The 23,560-nt window shown below is 49.3% G+C and overlaps 1 protein-coding gene across 2 annotated transcripts in view; it reads left to right on the forward strand.

The window, feature by feature from the left end:
- Nucleotides 1–23,560, forward strand: part of atrnl1a (attractin-like 1a) — a 206,239-nt gene that overhangs the window by 93,276 nt on the left and 89,403 nt on the right. For both annotated transcript variants that reach the window (XM_070977907.1, XM_070977908.1), the window contains 4 exons: nt 2,054–2,106; nt 11,041–11,135; nt 11,753–11,831; nt 12,827–12,984. In XM_070977907.1, the coding sequence (XP_070834008.1) occupies nt 2,054–2,106; nt 11,041–11,135; nt 11,753–11,831; nt 12,827–12,984 (385 nt within the window). The remainder of the gene's footprint in view (nt 1–2,053; nt 2,107–11,040; nt 11,136–11,752; nt 11,832–12,826; nt 12,985–23,560) is intronic.

The raw sequence follows: 23,560 nt of genomic DNA on the forward strand, positions 1-23,560 counted from the left end.
TTTATGGTCGCTCTAAACTCCTGATTCAGGGTGGGCGCTGTGTGAGGCGGCTGTTGTTTAAGGCCTCGTCCTTGTCCGGGTTTTATAGAAGAATGAAATATTCAGCGTGGTGCAGCGCTGCTCTGTGACCTGCTGCTGCACTGCCAGAGAATCACAAACACCAGGCTGTAAACCTCACCTGCCCTCTTCTCTCACTCGTCTTTCCTCTTCGTGCCTCGTCTACCTGAGTCCTGCCGCCCTCCTCTGCTGTGAAACAGTGTGTGAACTGCGCTTTGGATGATTTATTGTCCATATTTAGTAAAGCTTGTCAGAGACGCGCATATGGGTTTGATAAGCAGCGTGTTTTCTTTGTTCTTCATGGCTGAGACACAGAACTTCATCAAGCTGTTGCCGTTTCACTAAACGCTCTTTTGTTTTCCTTTTTAAAGTCTTCCAGATGAATGTCACAGACAGAAACCAGGATTTATACTCGTCCATCACGGTAATGCAAATGCTCTTTAAAGACATGCTAAAATCTTTGACATTATAATAACAGTCACATTTGGTCCTGTTTTTCCATCGTTAACGTTTCTTTTCCATTCCCGCACAGTGGAACTTTAATAACTCTGGCTTTTGTTCTCAGCTGCCAGGCAGTAATTTTCCTATCTGCGCTCTGAACTACTTCAGGTACACGTCATCCGTCTCGACACTTGAGTGGCCTCGAACGCATCGTTTCTTGATCATGAGTATAAAGCGAACCCTGTAACCCTGCGAGCTCTCTTGAAATGCTTTACATTATCCTGAAGAGCCCTGATGCTCCTGAACCACGATGTCTTTTGAACATTTCATTAGACTTCCACTGGAAAATCTTTTCTCTTTTAACCTCATTGTGTTGTGGCAGAGCGCCCTGGTCATTAAGGACCCTCCCTCAGCCTAAAGGTCACAGCTTTCAATCAAAGCCAATTACCGTCCATCAGCAAATGTGCGTCATCTCGATGTGGTCACAGCGAGTAACAGAGAAATGTCTGAAATGTAGAGAAGGTTCCTCTCTGAGTGACTGGCAGCTCCTGATTCCTAACTGCTGGTAGTATTGAAACTGAAATGTCAGGATGTTTTGCTCGTGCCATGTCAGAAGCCTGTCACATGTTTTCCACTAACCAGCTCTGACTGTCGGTCCAGAGACAGATATGAAGGTCTGAATGAAAGCTGGATTTAAGAAGCGACCACAGCTCGTTTCCAGTGTCCTCCCTCTGTGGTCCTTCTCCTCAGCAGAGGTGTGAACGCTCCACCAGACGCCTGGTATTTAGCGATGTGTTAGCAAAGATAGTTTGGGAGCATGCTGAGCTCATGGATGGACATTAGAGAGTTTCTATGAACTCTGTGGGCCGGTTTTGTTTTTTTCTGTCTTCATTGAATCCATTGTTACTGCTCTGAATCCAAACTCTCCAAAACAGCTGCCATGAAGGAGCGGCTTCAGACCTTCTCAGGGAGTGACCGTTTGGTTTTCACATAGATGTTTGCTCGATTGTTTTGTCTGAATCAACATTTTGCAGCCCGTCCAGAAACCAGGGACCCTCCGATCTGCCTGAATCTGTACTTCAGGAGGTTAGCATGACACACCACACAGGTATAGGCTGTCTAGTGCTCAGTTCAAGGTGTTCTCTCCAGGTGTGTGTGTGTGTGTGTGTGTGTGTGTGTGTGTGTGTGTGTGTGTGTGTGTGTGTGTGTGTGTGTGTGTGTGTGTGTGTGTGTGTGTGTGAGTGTGAGTGTGTGTGTGTGTGTGTGTATGAGTGTGTATGAGTGTGTGTGCGTGGAGGGCCCCTGGGAAAAAGAGAGCAGCAATGGCTAGACAGGCCTGTCAGGGGAAATCACCTCGCAAAGAGGTGGAGGAAGACAGCACCTGCAGCAAGGGGGCACCTGACCCCCCCCACCACCACCACACACACGCACACACACTCCAGCACCAGGACGTGTCTTTGTAAAGCTCAACCTTCGCTGAATGCTAATGACGTTATTCCTCCTCTTCCTCTTTGTCTTCCTCTCCACCTGTCTCTCCTTCCCCGCGTCGCTCCAGATGTGACTCAGAGAACCGTTACCTTGGCAACCCCCTCAGAGGAACATGTTATTGTAAGTATCCTGCCGCCGCCACACCTGAGTCACGCACGCACGCACGCATGCACACACACACACACACACGCACACACACACACACACACACACACACACACACACACACACACACACACAGAGTGTCCATCTGTGTGCAGTGATCATCAGGACTGTATCCACACACAGAGGCTAACCCTGCTAGCCTCTCACACACAACAGTGAGCATTAATGCTAACTGTCATGAACAAATGAGTGTTTTGATGTCATGGGTCAGATCTGATGAGCTCACTTTGCTCCAGATGCTCACAGTTGTGCCTGAACGTTTCTTAAAAAACAACTTTAAGCAGAGTTTAGGAGCTTTGACACCAGAGCAGAGTGTTAGCCTCGACTGTTGACGACATGACTGGAGCTGCTCAGCACACAGAGGGACACGACTGAGTACAAATACAACACACACTAATAATTTCTGAAGACGGGGTCTCAAGAGTCTGATACGTATCTAGAAAAGTATATTGCTTATTGATTCTGTGCCTGTGCTTTTTTTGTTTTTCTGGGATGATGAGGTAGAGTAAACTGAACTGAACGGCCTGACTTCGCTGAGTGGAGGCAGAATAACAGCTGACAGCAGTTTTCAATCTATGAGGAAGCATAAGAATCAGTGAGCGCACCACAGTTTCATTCTGCCTTTGAGAGAGGGTGAAAGTTCATTTTTGACATGAGGACAGGGAGTGTGTCACTGGGGGACAGACAGGATTGTCCCATCAGTCGTTCAGGGCTGCTGTGGTTGTTTCTAAGACAAACACAGGGAGGTGAATCACTGATTAAATATCAGGATCATTTTAACGCTGCGTCACAGTTGGTTGTGAGAGAAAGTGCTTCGGTCCAGCGCTTTGTTCTCCTGAGTCCAGATGCTCGCAGGGAGCACATTGACTTCGCCCATTTGCAACAAATTGCTGGTTTTCCTTTTAAAGGGCAGACGGAGGAGGAGGGCTGCAGTCAAAACAGATGTTTTGTGGCACACGCTCGCTCGCTCTGCATCTCCGTCTCTCACACACACACACACACACTCGCAGTCTGTGAATTGCCGTCATCAGTTTTAATATTATAACACACTGGAATAAAGTTCAAGTCCTGCCAATGTCAATAGCCCTCCAGCTCGAGCGAGGCTATCATTGTTTCAATGAGGGAGGCTTGAAAGGATGCAGCAATCAGAAGAGTCGTGGCGCAGATTGCACCGGTCACCTCGAACACGCCTTTGATCACAGAACGACTTCTGTTCAAGGGTATGACAACACGGGTTCACCTCCAGCGCCACGGAGCTTTTGTCTGAAAATGCTTTCCCTGAAGTTTGGTTCAGATAAATGTTCCAGCTAACATTTGGGAGCACGAACCACTTCCTGTGAGGGCCAGAAATCTAAGTCTGAACCTGTGACATCATCTGAGGTGAGTCACTTCCCTTCATTTTGAAGTTCATGCATGGCGTGGTTTCACCCTTTGTGCTGGATTCAGGCCGGAGCTTTGAAAGCACTAGATGGCACCAATGCAGTGCCCTGCCGGGCGTCATGAAGGGCTTTAGTTAATGGAAACACGCACACACACACACACGCAGGTTGAATGGCTGCTGAAGTCTGTGGGTGCACAGCTCCTTTATGTCTTTATGGCTGCAGCTGAGCTGGAGCCTGTTTTTTCTCATGTATTTGACCACGTTCTGCTCCGTCATTAACGTGACATTATCTTTTCTGCTGTCTGTGGAACGGGGTTAGCTTTGTTTGAATAAGAGCAAGCGCACTCAGGAGCACACGCATGAGCGCACACGTCGTCCTCGCACGCCGTCCTCGCACGCCGTGCACTGAGATAGCGTGTGTGAACTGCACATTTAAAAGCCATCCATTTCCGCGTGGTCTGAGGAAAGCAGCACAATAGCGGCTGAGGTCAATATTAGCCTTAAATGTCATTGGAAGGAGAGAGCTGATAAAAGCTTTATCTCTGTCTTGTAAAATAACGTACAGAGTGTTTGAGAGCTGTTGTCCTTGCTGGTTCCAACAGGTTTACAGCAGAAGTTTGAGAAGTCTGAACCACCTGTGGATTTCCTTTGATGATGAAACATCATCACACAGCTGACGGCGGTGAGGTTAGCTGCAGCGTGAGGACGGTGATGTCAGTGTTGGTCTGTGGATGGTCTGAACTGGTCAATTTCAGCTGATGTCGTGGTTAACAGAGTGCATAAATGTGCCAACACTCATGTCCCATATTTAGGCATTTTTAAGAACTAATGTGGGTCAGTACGAAGGCCCCAGCTGAAACCAGCACAGGGACTGGGACTGGGAATAATGGCCTGTCTCAATCCAAATCCTGAGTCTCATCTGAAGCCTGAGTGCTGCTGCCTTCTGGCCAGGTTTGGAGGACAGAGCTGAAAATCAGTCACGGGTCACTCAGATCAGAGCTGAAGGTCCATGTTCAGAGTTCTTCTGTGTATCCCACAATCCCCCTGCACACCGGCCCCTTGGTTGGTCACTTGTATTGGTGGCAGGTGAACCTGTGGCGTTGAAGGAAGATGATTGTGAGCATGTCACTTAATGATTAGAGCGCTGTGAGCAACCAGCAACACAGGCTGAGGAGTAAACGTTGCTTCACTTTAAACCACCACCATGAGGACGGGAGCTCGCAGTGACACGGCTTCAGCCTGTCGACCAGCCCTGCAGTGTCAGCACGCTCCACGCTTTCTAAAGTCACTGCATCGACTGACGGCTCGTCTGCTTCCTGACACAAAGGCAGAAGACCAAGAATGGAGGTTAAGCGCTTGCCTCAAACTCCTTAAGGCTGAATAGAAATCCATCATCTAAAGCAAACAAGCACTCCAGGTTGAGCAGCTGAATATCGTGAGTCCAGCCCTCTCGACATCTGCTCTGAATCAGACGTCCAGCCGTCGACTGTCTTCTTCTTCTGTCGGCTTCTTTTCCTCTGACGCAGACGAACTTTGTCAAAGTCAGCTGAAGGCAGAGCCACTGAACATGAACGGTGATCAGACTGAGTGACGGACTGTCTGTGCTCAGTTCATGGTGGGGCGTGAGGGGTCACATGGCGTGGAGCCGTGCTGTCATCACAGATACATCTGACAAAACCAGTTCAACCAGTCTGCTGAGGCTGCAGCTGTCAGATAATTAACAATAAGATAGGCGAAAAGCAGCTCATGTTTTCTAATGTGCCGTCTGTGATGTTTAGGAAACTAAAAGGCTGATGGGTTCAGGAAAAGGTCGCTTTCGTGGTTTAAAGACACGCTGACTGTTGAGAGATGCAAACAAACTCAAACCTGCCAAACGTCAGAGCAGTCGAACATTTCAGAGAGCAAAACACTTCAGCTCGGTTCACACTAGATTTTTGTTTGTTTGTTTGTTTGTTTGTTGATTGATGTGTGGCTAGCATTTTCTTGATTTTAGCGTTTGGACCATACGCACCTCCAACTTGGCCTCCAGTCACACTCCTGTAAGCAGCTCAAGCTCTGAAACAGCTCCATCAATGAAGCAGCTACAGACAGTCTGTGATCACCTCTGAGCAGAGTCCAGAGTCTGCTGCTCTGCTGATCTCAGATCAGTGATGGACATGCAGGACACACGAAGTGTCCAAGTGTCCTTGGACATTCATTCATGTTCTTTCAGCCAGCTGATCTCTGGCCAGTGGTTGACATCTAACCATGGTGAATGTTGTACGTTCCTTGTATCAGATGAGGGAACATCTCATCAAACACACACGTCAGTGCTGCGAAGGTCAAAGGTTGACCATGTGAGGTCAGTTATTGTGAAATGGTCTCCAGTTTTACCCAATGATTGAAGCTGCTATACGTTGATCCGTGATCTAAAACAAATGTGGGACGGGGCCATGAGTTGATTGGCCAATGGCTCCTTCCCTGCTTGGTGGTACAGTGGCACAAGTGGTAACACTATTGCCTCACAGCTAGAAGGTCCCGGTTCGAATCCACCATGCCTTCGGTGCCTGCTGCTCGAGGGCCTTTCTGTGTGGAGTTTGCATGTTGTCCCCGTGTTCACCCGGGGTATCCTCCGTAAAATACCCCCACTAAAGAGATGGGGACCCCGGTACCGGTTGGATGGCAGCCCACCGCTCCTGGTCTGCCGTGGAGGAACGACGACCAGGATGGGTTAAAGGCGGAGGACAAGTTTCACCAGTGCACGGCGTGTGTGTGCATGTGGATGTTGCTGTGTGACAAATAACAGGGATTGTCCCTCCGATTGTTCGACCCCGCCTCTTCTGGCGCCCTCACTGGGACCACACCCTGTCCAGACTTCATTTTGATCTCAGCTACACACCTGAGAGGTTTAGTGACTGCACCTTTCACGGTGATGTTGACAAAGTTCTCACGAGGTGAAATTCGAAGCGGCCGTTTGTCACAGCTGCTGACGGAGTGACGCGCTGAAGCTCGTGTTGGTGACGTGTTTTCATCAGATGATGAATGCGAGCGTGCAGCTATGGACCGCAGCGCTCTTCATCTCACGCGGGGACGAAGTGCAGAGTGACGCTTTGGTTCAGTTAACTCTGTCATATTGAACCACCAGTCAATTGATGAAAAGCAACTTTGCTGTTTAATGAGTTTGCCCCCAGCCAGGCCAGCATTTATGAGCAGGCGCCAGCAGGACAACGCTTTAATGAAGCGCTGTCACATTCCATCACAGTCAGCTACGAGGGACGCCTAATTAGGGACGGCCACCGAGCGTCCCGCCACTTCCACTGGAGAGACCAGCAGTCAGTCGAATTACCAGCTAAGGCCAGTCAGACCACAGTCAGCGCCGCTCGCCGCCCTCAGGCCTGCTGGGAAAGCTGAGTGGGGCTGAGCAGCGGCGGCTCCGATGTTTACTGACAGCCTCACAATCGCAATTAAAAGGACAATTAGTGACCGACCGCACGAGATGGGACTGAATAATGATGTCCAAGTTCTGGAGGCAGAGGTGGAGAGGCTGAACTGTCGTGTCTCCAGTTTCATCCAGATGTGATTCGTTTCTTCTTCCAGCGCTGTGAGCGATCAGAGCAGCCACATCAGAGACGACGAGTGGAAGCAGTGGCTGCTGGGGCCCAGGCAGACCTCTGCATGGCAGCGATCGTTCAGCACTCAGCAGCGTCTCTGTCCTCAGGCCCTTCATTAGACCGCCATTTGGTGTCAGTCCACGATGCCTCAATATTTGCTGACAGGCAGTCCATCTGGACGTCTGTCCAGCTCCCAATAATTGGTCCTATCAGGCCAAAATCCTTAAAACCAACCCAACAGTTACCCTGACACACTATTAAATATTCTGACTGATTTTAGATCAGTTTGATACGTGTTAATACAGCGCGTGACATTTAGGGAGGACAGGCGCACACACGCACGCACACGCACACGCACACGCACACGCACACACACACACACACACACACACACACACACACACACACACACACACACACACACACACACACACATAGACCAGATTTACCAGAAACATACCAGCATCACTGCACTGCTGTCCAGTACACATCCCACAGACTGTAACTTTTGTCAGAGTTGATGCATCTGTGGATTGTACATAAAAGAATATACAGTATTCCTAATTGTTGACTGGTCGATGGCAGTGAGTATGCGTGTCCATGAGTGTACATGTACACAGATTTGCGTTGTTGTGAACACACTGATTTCGTGTGTTCATACTGGCTTCTTGCGTGCTCAGTTCGTAAATGTGTCCAGCTGAGACGCTGCTGTTGTGGCCTGTGTGACCATCCGTCTCTCAGATCACTGCCCTGTTAAAGCAGAGGGCGTGTCTGACAAATCGGGGTCAGCTGACCTCATGCATACATTACCTCCAGGTTACCTTGACCTCCGTTTCGGCCTGCCGGAGGATGTGTGTTGTCCTCGTCACCTGTTTTCTCAGCGAGGCGGTGCTCTGTCGCCTGGCGGTGCTCTGTCGCCTGGCTGCGCTCCCTCAGGGGGGTGTTACAAATGGGAAATAATAAGCTGTTAACAAGCATTAAATGAAACCTCAGCGAGACATTCTGACAGACTGACGTCGCAGGTGAGTTCACGTTTGTTCTGGATTTCTGTTTGAATATCAGGCTGCGCTCCGGGTGGGGGCTTCCTCTGCTGCCTCCTCATTCCCCACCGTCAGTGTTTGGTTTCATTTGGGCTGAATCAGCTTACGTAGTATGGTAATAAGATCACCCATCTGTGAACCTGAGAAACTGACATGAACTATTTTCTGTTCCCGCTCACCTGGGGATCGTTAATACCTTCAGTGATACCTCGATTCATCCACAGCGAGAGTTTGCACCTGTGTGCGTGTAATTGAGACGAAGTGAAGCTGCTGTGAGATTTCTCAGATGGGATTTGTAATTAGCTGAGGTGAACTTTTAAACCTGGCTGACGCTCGCGTTTCCCAGCAGCCTTCAAACCTAACGTACTGGGAGCACACAGAGGGACTGGTGCAACGTCTTTGTGCTTTGTTCTCATTTGTCTGTTTAACCACACAGACGAACACACACCTGCACACACACCTGCACACACAGATGCACACACACCTGCACACACAGGTGCACACACAGGTGCACAGACAAGTAGACGCATGCCATCACACATAGTGGATGCATAGAGAGCAAAACGCACAAACATACTGTACATGCAGATATGCACACACACACACACACACACACACACACACACACACACACACACACACACACACAGTCCCTGTCCCCTTTACAAAGTATAAAGAAAACCCAAATACTCTGAAGTTATCTGATGACCCTTATGGGATAAACAACTGAGCAGCAGCAGCAGTGCACGTCTGCCTGGGGGGGGGGGGGGGGGGGATGTTAAGGAAAAATATTGTCTTTGATCTGATGATATCTGCTGTTTGGGCTAACTCGCCATGAAGGCTGAACAAAACAAGGGTGTTTGTCGAACATCATTTGCTTTCGTCTTGGTGACGCCCCGGGACTTTACAGCTGAGAGGAGGGCGATGACTAAACCCCCCCGCAGAGTGTGACACAAAGTTTTTCTGCTCTGTAGCTTGAAAAGCTCTCGCTGCGTCTCTGCTGCTGGCTGCCGCTCAGTGCAGGATGGCTGTAGATTACCTGAAACAGCAGTGAGCGTTCTTTTCCAGAAACGTCCTCGCAGCGTCCCGCCGCCTGTCCTCCGTCCTCCGTCCACTGACAGATGAACTGCTCCTCTGTGAAGAATTTGGGCAGTGATGCAACAGCTGAACCCAGTGGACTGTTATTATCCCAAAGTCTGACCTTTTTAAACTTGTACAATTCGATTTATTTGATTAAGCCAGAGAAGAGTGATTGTTTTAGACACTTTAGCAGAAGGTGGAAAAATCGGATCTTTTACTTGAAGTAGCGACACCAAGTCCCGAGTGTCATCAGCAGTAGTATCTAAAGTACTAATACTTCAACATTCTTCTGCAGTATTTGAGTAAATGCCCTCAGTGTCCACCAGTCAGCTACACAAAGTGAGTTAGTATCAGAAGAGAAACAGAGGGTCAGTAGATCGATGTATTTACAACCCAGATCCCCCTTTCATACCCGTTCATGATGCTCTCACCTGTTACCAGTGAGCCTGTTTACCTGTGGAATGATCCAAACAGGTGTTTCTGGAGCGTTCCACATCTTTCAGTCTGTGAAACGTGTTGCTGCATCAGATTCACAGTAAGAGACATTTACAGAAATCACTGAGGCTGATGAGGAGAGACATTAAATATACTGACTCTGAGCTGTTCTCAGGTCAGTTAACGAATGGTCACTTCCAGTTTATTTATTACGCAGCTGGACTTTTCTGGAATCAGGCTTATAGGTAGTTTGTCTGAGAGCTCGTTAAAGCTGAAGTCCATGTTTGCATGTACTGATGCTGCAGCAGAGATGACGGAACGTCGTCTGCTGTTCACTAAACTCACAGTGTACTTGTTTTACTGGTTTCCTGCTGCAGGCATAAACCAGTTGTGGGTTAACAGATGTGGCACACTGACAGTGTTTTTTTTCTCCTTCACTTCTCTTTACCTGGTTGTCTTTTCTCTTTACCTTTACCTGGTACAGCTCAGGTCAGCTGACTGACGCTCAGTTTCGGTGGAGAATTAAAACACAACGATGGCTGATGGTCAGAAACATCAACGTCTCTTTGAGCAGAAAATGAAAGAACATCCTGTTTCCTGCCTGAGTCTGTTTTAACCTGAGCTGCCCTTGGATGCGGGCACACACACACACACACACACACACACACACACACACACACACACACACACCTAAAGGGTTAGCACTCAGCAGTCATGCTGATTAACTGAAAAAGCATCCTCTCATGGCCACATAGCTGCATCTCTCCTCCATTCCCTCTTTCCTCCCCCCTCCCCCCCCCCTCCTCCCCCATCAGGCAGGCAGACAAGGTGACCCAGCGTGGCTCCTGCTGTCCGTCCAGATGTTGAATCACCGTGATTCCCTCTGTACGTCAGCCATTGTCTGGCTAACAAAGAGCGGCTTCCGGGAGCGGCTTTCAGAACTGATTAAATCTCAGAGAGTGTTATTATTGAGACTCTCATGTTCTATTGATCAAAGCGTTTGCTCGGCTAAGAAAATGGCGTCCTCATTGTGAGACTCCTGCTCGTGCTTTGGTGTGATTGTAACACACAGATTGAGGTCTTTGGCCAAAGCTCCTCCGCCGTCGCCTGATTCATCTAATTGAATATCGACTCAGCTCGCCATCTCTGTGTTTTTACTGTCATAAATCTGCCTGCGCTCGATGGCGTCGTCAATAAAATGAGCTGGAATGGAGGTTTTATTTGGACTGATATGAGATCAGGACGAGCTGAATCATAATGAAGAACGTCATCGGCTGGCTGAAGCAGAGCAGTGATGAGATGATTAATGTAAATCTCTTCTTCTGTCCCTGCTCGTCTGTCTTCATCTCTCTCTGTCCCCCAGACAACCTGTTGATCGACTACCAGTTTACCTTCAGCCTGCTGCAGGAAGATGACCGCTACTACACCGCCATCAACTTCATGGCTACACCTGAGCAGGTAAACATGCGCTCAGGCACACGGGGACACTTCTGCTCCATGTTAAATTTAGTATTTCCATATTCCATCTTTCACTCTCATGATGTGGACAGAGACATGGAGACGTCCCGCAGCAGACATTGAACAGGTGAAGTGAGGGTTTCTCCATGTGATCAGCAGGACGCCCCAAAGAGGTTTTTAAAGAAGCTGCAGAACGTCTCTAAACGCAGGAGCGAGCGAGCGAGACGGCTAAATTTGATGTGACCTGTTTTTCCTCCTCAGCACCTGAAGGTGTGTTCAGATCAGCTCAGAGTAGAATTTCAATGCAGCGTTGCAGACAGAAATCAATGGAACGAGGCACAAAGAGGCCGGCAGGTTCGTATTTGCCCAAAGTGAAGATGAGGTGAAGACGGATGGAGTCAGAAATGTTTTAGCAAAGAATCCTGCTGGGCTTGATGAAGAGAAAAGGTGTGTCTGCTCTGAGGAAGATGAGCTGCAGAGCAGCAGCAGCGTCTGGGGGCATCTCAAACCTCCATCCTTTGCTCTTCCTGCAGTGTTCCTCTTCCTCTGCTCATCAGTGCTGCTTCATGTCCTCAGCAATGAAGCCTCCTCTGTCCTTCTTTTGTCTGTCTGTGCAGGCCAACAAGAACCTGGACATGTCCATCAACGCCTCGAACAACTTCAACCTCAACATCACTTGGTCCTTAAGCTCAACAGGTAAAAGTCACGTTCACATATTTATGCTCCGCTTCGTTTCCCTGAAGCCGTTTTGCTTTCTTCTCCTGCCGTGTTTGGAGCCGTCAGCGAAGATGAGCAGCAGAGCTAAAGCAGCTATGAGCAGTGTCCTCTTTAAAAAGGGCACTAGTTGTTATAATGGGACATTTTTAGACATTTCAGTGTCAAATGAAACTTTAAGTGAGCTGTAAGAGAAATGGAATTTGATTGTTGAGTCTCTTTCTGTCATTTAGCTGCTCGTCTGTAAAGATATCAGTCAGGATCCGTTATTGGTGGCCAAGTGTCCTCAAGGAAAACGGTCACATCCACTTCCTGTTTGTCCCCCGCGGGTTCCCCCTCTTGACAGAACACATGAGACGCTGTTTTGAATTTTGGCAGAAGGCATTTTATACTTTTCCCTCCTGATTTCAATTAAGATAAAAGCTCTCTGCTTTCACACTCAGTGTCTTGGGGCCCAGAGCATCTTCAGTTTGGGACCGTGTGTGTGTGTGTTAGTGTGTGTGTGACTATTACAGAGTGTTTAATGGCCCTGATGAAGCAGGAGGTGGAAATATTTTATTCACAGAGTCTGAAAAGCTCAGCCATTAACACAGCAGTGCTGATAACACGCTGAAGGATCCTGAAGTCAGACCTCTTCAGCGCTGACAGGAATTTACAAGCTGCCTCTGAATCACCGCGAGGTGTCATGGAAATCATTTGCCTGTTGAGATGAAAGAAACGCCTCGATGTGTTAGACCTGCACTGTTTTCCTTTCCTCTTTTACATGCTGCTGTCAGTGAAGGCAGCCCGGCTGGTGGTCCCTCTCTGACCCTCTCTGTGCTGCTCTCGTGTGGCTGCAGACCTTTAAACTGGAAAGCTGTTTGTTTTTGCTGACACAGCATTCGAATGTCATGAATAGCATTGATGTGATGGTAAACTGGATTGTTCAGCTGTCCTCCGGCCTGTGACGTGTCCCCTCTGCTGTCCGTCCCTCACAGCTGGCACCATCTCCGGTGAAGAGATGCCCATCATAGCGAGGACCAACATCAAGGAGCACCGGGACAGCTTCTCCTGTGAGAAGTTCAACTTCAGGCTTCACCACAACATCACCTTCTACGTCTACGTGTCCAACTTCAGCTGGCCAATCAAGATCCAGGTCAGAGGCTCGGGGGAGGGGCGTGTGCATGGGGTGTGGTTGTGAGGAGGAGGAGGGACGATGATGTTTACAGTCATTTTAACTCATTATTGGTTATCACTGTAGAGAAATGTCCATCACACGCTCCCAGTGGCTGTCTTCAAAGTGTGTCTTCTGTCAGTCCACAATCAAGTTTCTTTTGGCTGCTCTCACCCGTTTTCATCTGGGCTCCACCCGAACCCTCCGTGGAAATCTGAGTTTTGGCACCACATTTTTGATTTAGCTCAGGCTCTTTATGCCGGAAGCCCCTCCTGACGTGACCCTCCCCTTTACCTTCACCTGATCAAGCCAGGATTCAGCATCTCACCCAAGGACACTTTGGTCTGTGGGGGTCGGACGTCCTGAACAGTCTGATTAGATCATCAGCTCATTGCTCCACTGCAGACAGACAGACGGACAGACGGACACACACACACACACACACACACACACACACACACACACACACACAGACGGACAGACGGACACACACAGACAGACAGACAGACACACACACACACACACACACACACACACACAGACAGACGGACACACACACAGACAGACAGACAGACGGACACACACACACACACACACACACACACACACACACAGAGACAGAGACAGACACACAGAGACAGACAGAGAGACAGACAGAGACAGACAGACAGACACAGACAGAGAGACAGACAGACAGACAGAGACAGAGAGACAGACAGAGGACTGAGGGAAGTGTTTGCTCCTTCTTGTTCTGTTTACTGTGAAGGGAAGTCTGCCGCTGATGATGATGATGATGACGACGATGATGAGCCATGTTGACCGCCTCGTTAGAGCGAGTCTGAATCACCAGCTGAGAGCAGCAGGCAGATCCATCTGATCTTTTTGGTTTTCCACTGTTTGTTGTGCTCTCTGTGAAATGGCTTTTGTCTTTAATTTGTATGCTTATTATTCGTGTGCTTGCACTGTAAATCACTTTTCTTTTGGGAATAATGAAGTTCTACAACGAATCAGTGAATAATAAGAAGACAGGACGCACATCTGTTCAGCGTGATGGGATATTAAAACGACAGCACAGGCCAGAGACTTTATGATGTTTACTCAAACAAACATCGGCTCCCAGTAAACACACATTTATCAAACTCGTGTTTCTCGTGTTTGCTGAGAGCAGTTTTTTACAGAACAGAGAACAAAACTCTCAGTTTATTATTAACTTCAGGAGACGTTTAGTTTGCTCAGTGTTTCCTGTTTACAAGTTAAACGCTGCTCAGTTTGAGTGCTTTAAGGTTTCAAAAGCTAAAATGATTAAAGTTTCTGAACAAGGTGAAGCACACAGTGTGGTTTGCTCCATCCTCATCCTCATCCTCCTCATCGTCATCTTCCTCTCTCTGGAGCGGTCTCCTGTAGAACATACCGCTCTGACAGAACGCTGAACATAAACTACTCTGAGAAGTGTTTGGAAAATCTGCCATCACATTTAATGATCTGTGAGTTTTCCAATGTCTCTCCATCAATTATGCAGCAGCGGATTAAATCTCCAGGCGGCAGCCACACACACTAAATATTCACGCTCCGGCCTTATGATCCATTAAATTGAAGTAGACTTTTAGCGGTGATATTTTAAGATGACTGTCATGGGGGGTTTGGGCTGCGTGCTGATGGATGGAGTCAGGAAGTGACAGAATGGAGGAATTAGGGAGAGTGAGGACAGACTGGCTGCTTAAGTGATGCCCAGACCCCGTACAGGCAAAGCGTCCAGCGTTGACAAAATGCACAACGACTAATTGACGGATTGAGGCAGAAGGACAGCAGGTCTGGAGTCAGATAAAGACGTAAAGCAGAGGACGGACGGGTGGATGGACTGAGGGACGGAGAGATGATAAATGGTTACATAAGCAGTCGGGGAAAAGTTAAAGGAAAATGCAGAGTTAAGACGGTTTGGAGACATGAAGCGGGCCTCACGGACAAACTCATTTTGAACTGTTTGATTTCTGAACTCATCTTCATCAGCAAGACATCCATCAGAAAACTCAAAGGACGGATTCTTTAAACATCTCAAACCAACGCTAGACGTGTCCTCAGACAGGTGACGTCAGCCTGGGACGCCTCAGTCTGTTCTTCATCATCATCATCATCACTTCATCATAACTACTGAAGCTCAGAATCGAGTTGTAACGATGTGTTCCAGTTATCCCACAGTGAGGAGGAAGAGGATGATCAGGAAGCGTGTGGGGCAGTGAAACCTTCTTTCTGTCCATCGTGGGACGTGACAGCTGTCGTCTCGTCAAACCTGAACGTGGCTGAAAACAGCAGAGACGTCTGAAATGTGAGCGCTCTGCTGTGACGTCTTTGATCCTTAAACGGTCTGATGGTGCGTCGAGGGAAGAAATAAAGATTCGACCCATTTAGTCCAACATAAACTCAACGCGGCATCAGGTGGGAGCGTTATTTGGAAGCTCAATCCCCATCAGCTCATGTTATCACAGAGTGCTGCGTATCAACGCCGGCGTTTGTAGACGAGCATCCTGCAGCTCGTTACGGGTCATTTGTCCATCGACCGCTCCCCTCATATGCGTTTCCCATTAATGCTGCATTATCAGAGCTCCATATATCTGCTGCCTGAAAGGTGATATGATAATTACCGCGATGAGGCCGATCTCGCCGCCGGCTCAGACCGGCTCGGTGTAACTCGAGGAGCGCTCGGCGTCCGGTCCTGTGACCTTGGTGGCTTCTGACGCCAGAGCAGGACGAGGATGAGAAATGGTCCTGAGAGTTGGTAATGACCCGGCCTGATACGTTTGATGGAAGAGGCCTGAACACACACACACACACACACACACACACAGAGGAAGAAACAGCGGTCACCACGACGACTGGCCAGATGTCAGGAAGTGTGGAGCAGTTCTGGATGACTCCCTGTGGGGATGCTTCTCATGCCCTCTGACCTTCCCTCTCCTCCCGCCTCAGACTTCCTCCCCGACCAGCGAACACAGACGTCGGCTGTGTGTGTTCACGCAGGAGGAATCAGTTAAAGTCGTCTCTGTTCTGGACAGTCTCTGAGCTTTGCAGTGATGAGGAGCATGAATATGTTAATCATGTTGGAATAACGCATTAATCTGACTCTGCTGCAGAAGTAGTACTGTAGTAGTAGTGTGTAGTGTGTAGTTGTAGTGTGTAGTTGTAGTACTCGGGGTGAACTGGGAGGATCTGGTCTGAGCCTTCAGCTGTGTGCAGGTCTGATGTCTGCGTCCTGGTTTGATGTTATTGTTTGTGGCAGTGAAACACAAACACACTCTCTGATTCACACACTCGCCGCTGCACGTGGTCTGGATGTCAGGTCCTTCAGAGGACCCGCAGGCTGTCCACGCTGCACGTCTCTGCTGTGGACTCTCTGACTCACATTAGATGTCTCCTCTTTCCTCTGTGGAAGCCTCTCCTTGTCTTCAGAGAACAGTTTCCATCAACATTGAAGCCAACAATGTCAAGGTTTTTGACATTTTCAGCTGAGAGAAAAGCTGAAAGTCTCATGGACGGATCGGTGTCCTCACTGCAGCATGTCCTCACCTCGCAGAGCTAGCAGGCAAAGCTGGATGGAACTGGCTCACATACAGTGTGAGCACACGCGCTAATGTGACCTGTGAGTGTTTCCCCGGCGGCCACCTGACGTCAGCCGGGAGACGGGGGCTGGTTGGAAGGCATGGGGAGGTGTTGGGATCGGCCGTTCTGCTGGAACAGATTTTGATTGGTTCTGTCACGCTGACCTTGCACCTTCGTCCTCGCGCTCACCATCATGACACAACATTTAGCAGAGCGGGCCAGGTTTAAATGTTTGTAGAGGAGTGTTCAGGGGCAGGATCAAGATCAGGATCGGGGCAGGAGCAGGATCAGGATCAGCGGCAGGAGCAGGATCAGGATCAGGGACGGGAGCAGGATCCCTTCAGCAGGTCGCTCAGGGACACATTAGCTGCTCCACGAGTTTTACACAGGAAGCAGGAGAGATGTATGATACAGATTACTAATCTGAAAGCTTTATTTGTTCTCTCCAGTTTGTGAGATTAGACTTTAATAACTTTAAATGTTGGACTTTCAGAGCTTCACTTTCATTATTTTTGAACATTTTGCAAATGTTGAGCATCTCATTTTTCCACAGAGTTCGATTATGAGAGTGCAGAAAATCAATGGAGATCATGTTATGAGGACGGCGTCCAATATGGAAATAAATCCAAATGTGAGATATGAAACAGGCAAATATAGATCATCGCTGTAGTTTTTTTCATTCTGACACCAATTTTCCACAAACTAGGAGCGGCCCGGATTCGTCTCTAATCAAAGAACCATGTTTTATTGATCGAGCACACAAACATTATGGGAACATGACCCACTTTCTCTCCTCATCGCTCTGTCTTGAAAGAACTGTTAATTTCGCCAGAAGTTGTGTAACTGGAGACCATAACTGTTTCTAATTTGAACATCTCTGTTTATAATTTAGCAGAAAGCGTTATCTCAACAAGAAAGGACTGCAGTAAGTTTGAAAATCAGCGGCGATGAGCAGCCATTTTTTCCCTCCTCGCTTCACGGACGCTGAATTAGAATCGACAGCAGGAGACAAAAACACACTTTCTGCTCTTCTAAACGCTCATTTGTTGTTTGTGCGGCGTCTTCTCGTGTCCTCTTTCTTCTGTGTCCGTCCTCCGCCTCACTCTTTGTGTCCCTCCGTGTGTTCGGCCTGCAGGCGAGCTGATTAAACGCCTCCCGTCAGAGGTGAGCGGCCGCGCTGCTGCAGGCCAACTCAGGGCTGCTGTGATTGGTCGGCTGATTTGATTTGCCGCTCAGTGCTCAGTCACTTATTTATCTGTGCCTGCCGCCATTAAACAGGAGGCCTCTCCTAATCAGATATCTGGCACGCACACACAAACACACACACACACACACAAACACGCTCACACACACGCACACACAGGAGGAGCGGGGGCATCAGACGCGTCTCTCGGGCAGGATCGTGTTCCATAGGCTGGACGAGGCGAGCGAACTGTGAGTGCTGCTCATCTGAGCGGACAGGAAGTCAGCGGGTGAATCAGGCCGTGCGGGAACACGGAGAGCGGTCACGCTAACGTCCACGACAGCTCCACATCAGCGTGTTTCGAGAGCCTCGCGTTTACGTGTTGGCGGCGGCCATCTTTGAGGGAGTGCAGGGTTTTATGGAGCTGATCCAGACTGAAACAGGACGTCCTGTGTGGTGGACATTTGTGATTGGCTGGCACTCTGTCGTGGACCGTCGACTTGCCCTGGAAACAGTCACTTCATCATGAAGCCTGGAGCGTATTTGGCGATGTGGTCTGAGCAGGCAGCAGCTTTTCATTCTTCTCTGGAAACTGAAAAACGTCTTTACATGACAGACGCACAAAGACAGGTGTCACACTTCTTACCTGACCTGTAATCTGAGGCTGGAAATAGAGCTGTAATCATACGCTGTCACATTATTTCATATTTGTAAAAATCTTTTACTCCCTGATGTTGATGTGAGGCACTGGGACGCTTTCCTGCAGTCAGCTTAACAAACACATTAGTTGTCTCACAGAAGGAGACGTTTACAAGGCGCCTTGTTGTTTCCAGGCTGATGGCGACTGATTAGCGGGGGAGATAATTGAGCATGGCGACATGGAAGATGACGCTACAGCTTCCTCGGCGAGCAGGCATCAAAGGAGTCACGTGTCGAGTGGAGCAGCTCTCTGGGATTGTGTTGCGTTGTGTTTCCACTGCGGCGTTCGAGCTGCAGATCGATGCAGAAACGGGTCTTGAGCACCTGTTAAAAGGAGCCACATCTGGGAGCTCTCCTAACAAGTGCTCGCATATGGCAGAGCGGGGCTCATCTGCATACCGTGTAGGTGGAGGCGGCACTTGGCAACTGCCTCACTTTGGTCATTAGGTCCTCATGAAAATGCAAATAAGGAGGAAAAGTGTGCGGGAAACACATTTCAGTCCCTGGAAAATACTCATGCTAACATGTGTGACCTGAACATTAGGACTTATCGCACACATGAAACCAACAGACGTGAAAACTGCTCAGCTCAGAGGTCTGATCGAGTCCTTAAACCTGTTCCACAGAGAGGACACAAACTGCCCAAAGTCAAAATAAGAAGCTCGAAAAGTGACCAGACAGCATTTCATTTGGAGGCGTGTTTGCTGCCTTTCTTAACAGAGACTTTAGGCAGGAAATGGAGTCTTTCAAGGTTGAGGATTATTATTAATTTGGGAGGATTAATGACTAAATCGCGGAAATTGAGCAGACAAATTTGTAATTGAAGCTCACAAATAACTGATCTGATGGAGCAGATATTCTCCTTCCCCTGCAGCTGCTCAGCTCTGTCATTAAAACAAACAAAATGTCTGAGGCACAGAAAATCAGCAAAAATCTGCTCTGTTGAGTCAGAAAAGTCAGTTTCTAACGAGGAAAAGCTCCGAAAACACAAAACTCAGATCAAAACCCACAAGGTTAGGATTCATTAGTTTTTAATCTTATTGTTAATCAGGTACGTTCAGTCTAATAATCCAGCCTGCACTGCCCATTAGTGGTGACTGCAGCAGTGGCGTGTTACATCACAGGTGGGCGTGGCCACAGGTAACACACCTGACCACACCCAGTGGTTGTGTTGGACCACAGAGGTCATAGCAGCCGTGTTTAGCTCATGTGGAGGGAAAGGTCGTCGTTTAAAGCACTGCGTCCATCAGTGATGAACCGTCCGGGCTCGTCTTCCTCTCCCCCTCTGCTCCTGTCCTCCTCTCCCCCTCTGCTCCTGTCCTCCTCTCCCCCTCTGCTCCTGTCCTCCTCTCCCCCTCTTCTCCTCTCCTCCTGTCCTCCTCTCCTCCTGTCCTCCTCTCCTCCTCTTCTCCTCTCCTCCTGTCCTCCTCTCCTCCTGTCTTCCTGTCCTCCTCTCCTCCTCTTCTCCTCTCCTCCTGTCCTCCTGTCCTCTCCTCCTGTCCTCCTCTCCTCCTCTTCTCCTCTCCTCCTGTCCTCTCCTCCTGTCTTCCTGTCTTCCTCTCCTCCTGTCTTCCTGTCCTCCTCTCCTCCTGTCCTCCTCTCCCCCTCTCCTCCTGTCTTCCTGTCCTCTCCTCCTGTCCTCTCCTCCTGTCCTCTCCTCCTGTCTTCCTGTCCTCCTGTCGTCCTGTCTTCCTGTCCTCCTCTCCCCCTGTCTTCCTGTCTTCCTGTCTTCCTGTCCTCCTCTCCTCCTGTCCTCCTCTCCCCCTCTCCTCCTGTCTTCCTGTCCTCCTCTCCCCCCTCCTCCTGTCTTCCTGTCCTCCTCTCCTCCTGTCCTCTCCTCCTGTCTTCCTCTCCTCCTCTCCTCCTGTCCTCCTCTCCCCCTCTCCTCCTGTCTTCCTGTCCTCCTCACCCCCTCTCCTCCTGTCCTCCTCTCCCCCTCTCCTCCTCTCCTCCTGTCCTCCTCTCCCCCTCTCCTCCTATCTTCCTGTCCTCCTCTCCCCCTCTCCTCCTGTCTTCCTGTCCTCCTCTCCCCCTCTCCTCCTGTCCTCTCCTCCTGTCTTCCTGTCCTCCTGTCGTCCTGTCTTCCTGTCCTCCTCTCCCCCTGTCTTCCTGTCCTCCTGTCCTCCTCTCCCCCTTTCCTCCTGTCCTCCTCTCCCCCTCTCCCCCTGTCTTCCTGTCCTCCTGTCCTCCTCTCCCCCTCTGCTCCTGTCCTCCTCTCCCCCTCTCCTCCTGTCTTCCTGTCCTCCTGTCGTCCTCTCCCCCTCTGCTCCTGTCCTCCTCTCCCCCTCTCCTCCTGTCTTCCTGTCCTCCTGTCCTCCTCTCCCCCTCTCCTCCTGTCCTCCTCTCCCCCTCTCCTCCTGTCTTCCTGTCCTCCTCTCCCCCTCTGCTCCTGTCCTCCTCTCCCCCTCTCCTCCTGTCTTCCTGTCCTCCTGTCGTCCTCTCCCCCTCTGCTCCTGTCCTCCTCTCCCCCTCTCCCCCTCTCCTCCTGTCTTCCTGTCCTCCTGTCGTCCTCTCCCCCTCTGCTCCTGTCCTCCTCTCCCCCTCTCCTCCTGTCTTCCTGTCCTCCTGTCGTCCTCTCCCCCTCTGCTCCTGTCCTCCTCTCCCCCTCTCCTCCTGTCCTCCTGTCCTCCTCTCCTCCTCTCAGTGGATGTGAGCAGCCTGCAGCCGTGAAGAGGATGAAGGATCCTGCTGCCTTGTCTCTCCTGCTTCTCCTCATCGTCTCCCAGTCCTTCATTCATCTTCTCCTTCCCTGCGTCCTCCTGCTCTTTCTGTCTCACTTGTCCTTGCTCTCCCTCCTCCCTTTCTCTGCGTTTTCTCTCCCTTCCCTCATTGATTAGCTCCTTTCTTTCATTCCAGGTTTTAACAAGCAGCTCTGAGTTCAGGGTCAGGGAAATAAAAGGCGGCCCACTGCTGTCACAGCTCGTGGATTTGCTCCCAGAGGGTCTCTGTAGGCCTTCAGTAATGACTCTTCTATAGGACCGGGGTCCTCGGAGTCCTCTTTACGTCATTCCCACCCCTCAGTCCCTGTCTCTTCGTCTCATGCTCTCTCCTGTGGTAATTGCAGTTCTAGCTTGGAAATTAAAAAAATATTGCCTCTGAACAGTCGGTTGACCCCTGATCTCAAAACAATTATCCTCCACAGAGAAGAAGCAGCTGCGCTGTGAGAGTGTCTGCGTCTGTCCTTGTTTCACTCTTTATTTGTCTTCTGTCCGTCTGTGGTTTTTAGTTTTGACCTGTCCTCTTGCAGCATCTCTTCTGTTTCCGTTTGTATCAGGATGAGCTCTCATCTCCTCATTAAGCACAGCAGAGACACTCATTTAGATGTCAGGCGTGAGACATTTAGCCCTGTCCTGGTCCTCAGAGGATGGACAGTTCCTCAGTGTGTTGATCTGGGACTGATTCCTGAAGACATCTCATGACTGGACTTAAGACGTGTTTCCAAAGCACATTGGAACGTGAACCTTTATTTAAATAATCGATTAACAAACGTCTCCTGTCCATTCATACAAGACTATGAACAACCTTCAGACTTTCAGAGCTCCTCCTCCTCCTGCTGTCATCACGCCTAAATCAAAGCTGCCTCACTGGATGCTGATTGGTCCAGACAGCCGCAAGCACATCTTGAAGCCTGAAAACTGATTCTCGGCTCGCGCGATCTCACAAATCCTGCTGCCTCTCGACGTGACTAAAAACTGTCCGCTGTCCACTTAGCAAACAGAAGACGAGACAATCCGGTGAGCGCACGAGCGTTTAGCTGCTAAAGAGCCTGATATGTCCCTCAGGAGGGACAATGCTGGACTCAGATCAGCCACGTGGACAGAAAAACCACTCCAAATGAATCATCATTTACTGTCCAACTGCTGGATGTGGACATCAAGTTCAGCTTTTCAAAGTAATAGCGATGTATTGATGTTCACAGCTTGTTTCTGTTCCCCCGAGAGGCTAAAAAATAATCCAGTGTTACAGGATTAAGGCAACACTCCCTGCTCTGGACCTTGTCTCTGTTCAACATTTGACGTTTTTCAGTCCTCACACACACTGATTTGTCTCAGTGGGACAGAAATCTTAAGCAACCTAAAACATTGTTTTACTTTAACCAAACTGAGACTCTCTTTAGTCCTCGCACACAATTTCACACTTTTAGTGAACACGTGACCGCGACAGTTAAACCCTGCGCTGTGCGTGCGTGCGTGCGTGCGTGCGTGCGTGCGTGCGTGCGTGCGTGGGTGCGTGGCTCTGCAGTGGTGTGGATCAGGGAGTAAAGGGTGTGTTTCATTTTGAACACTGCAGCTGTTAGTTATAAACTGAAATGATGGCTGCTGGCTGCAGTGTGTGTGTGTGTGTGTGTGTGTGTGTGTGTGTGTGTGTGTGTGTGTGTGTGTGTGTGTGTGTGTGTGTGTGTCTGTGTGTGTGTGTGTGTGTGTGTGTGTGTGTGTGGTTTTTTGTGGTTTTTTGTCGTACCTGTTACAACAGTTGTTTGTTGCTTTCGTTTTTTTGGGTGTTTATCTTGTTTATCTTATTATAGGCTGTGTGTGTGTGTGTGTATGTATGTACTTTCTTCTTGAGTTGGTGTGTGTGTGTGTGTGTGTGTGTGTGTGTGTCCATCCATAATGAGTCTGTATATTGTCAGGGGATAACGATGTAAATTGCTGCTTCGGAGGCCTGAATGCAGACTCGGGCTCTTTCCTCCTGATGCCGTATTAATGCTCCGTCCCTCCGGACCACATTCAGCTTTTCTGCAGCTTTTTCTCCGTCAGGCCGTTTTACCTGCTGCACAGATGCCGGTAAACCTCTTAAGCCCATTCTGCCTCATTTCTTCCTTTCTTCTCCTCTCAGCTGGTCTCAGAGGGTTCACCAAAGACAAAGACGCAGCCTTTCCAGCTATTAGGCCGTTTAATGGCGTCCCCACGCTGAACATGTGTGAGATACACTGCTGTCAGACGTTTGGTGATGGCTGTGATCAGTGTTTTTAGATTTTATGTGGGCTAGCTTCAGTGCTGCTCCGGGGTTTCACGGAGTTTAAATGGACCTTTGGCAGCTCCTGTCATGAGGATTAGATGATGTCACATGCTAATCGGCCTA

This window comes from Chaetodon trifascialis, chromosome 13 (assembly GCF_039877785.1).
Source record: "Chaetodon trifascialis isolate fChaTrf1 chromosome 13, fChaTrf1.hap1, whole genome shotgun sequence".
Classification (NCBI taxonomy): Eukaryota; Metazoa; Chordata; class Actinopteri; order Chaetodontiformes; family Chaetodontidae; genus Chaetodon; species Chaetodon trifascialis.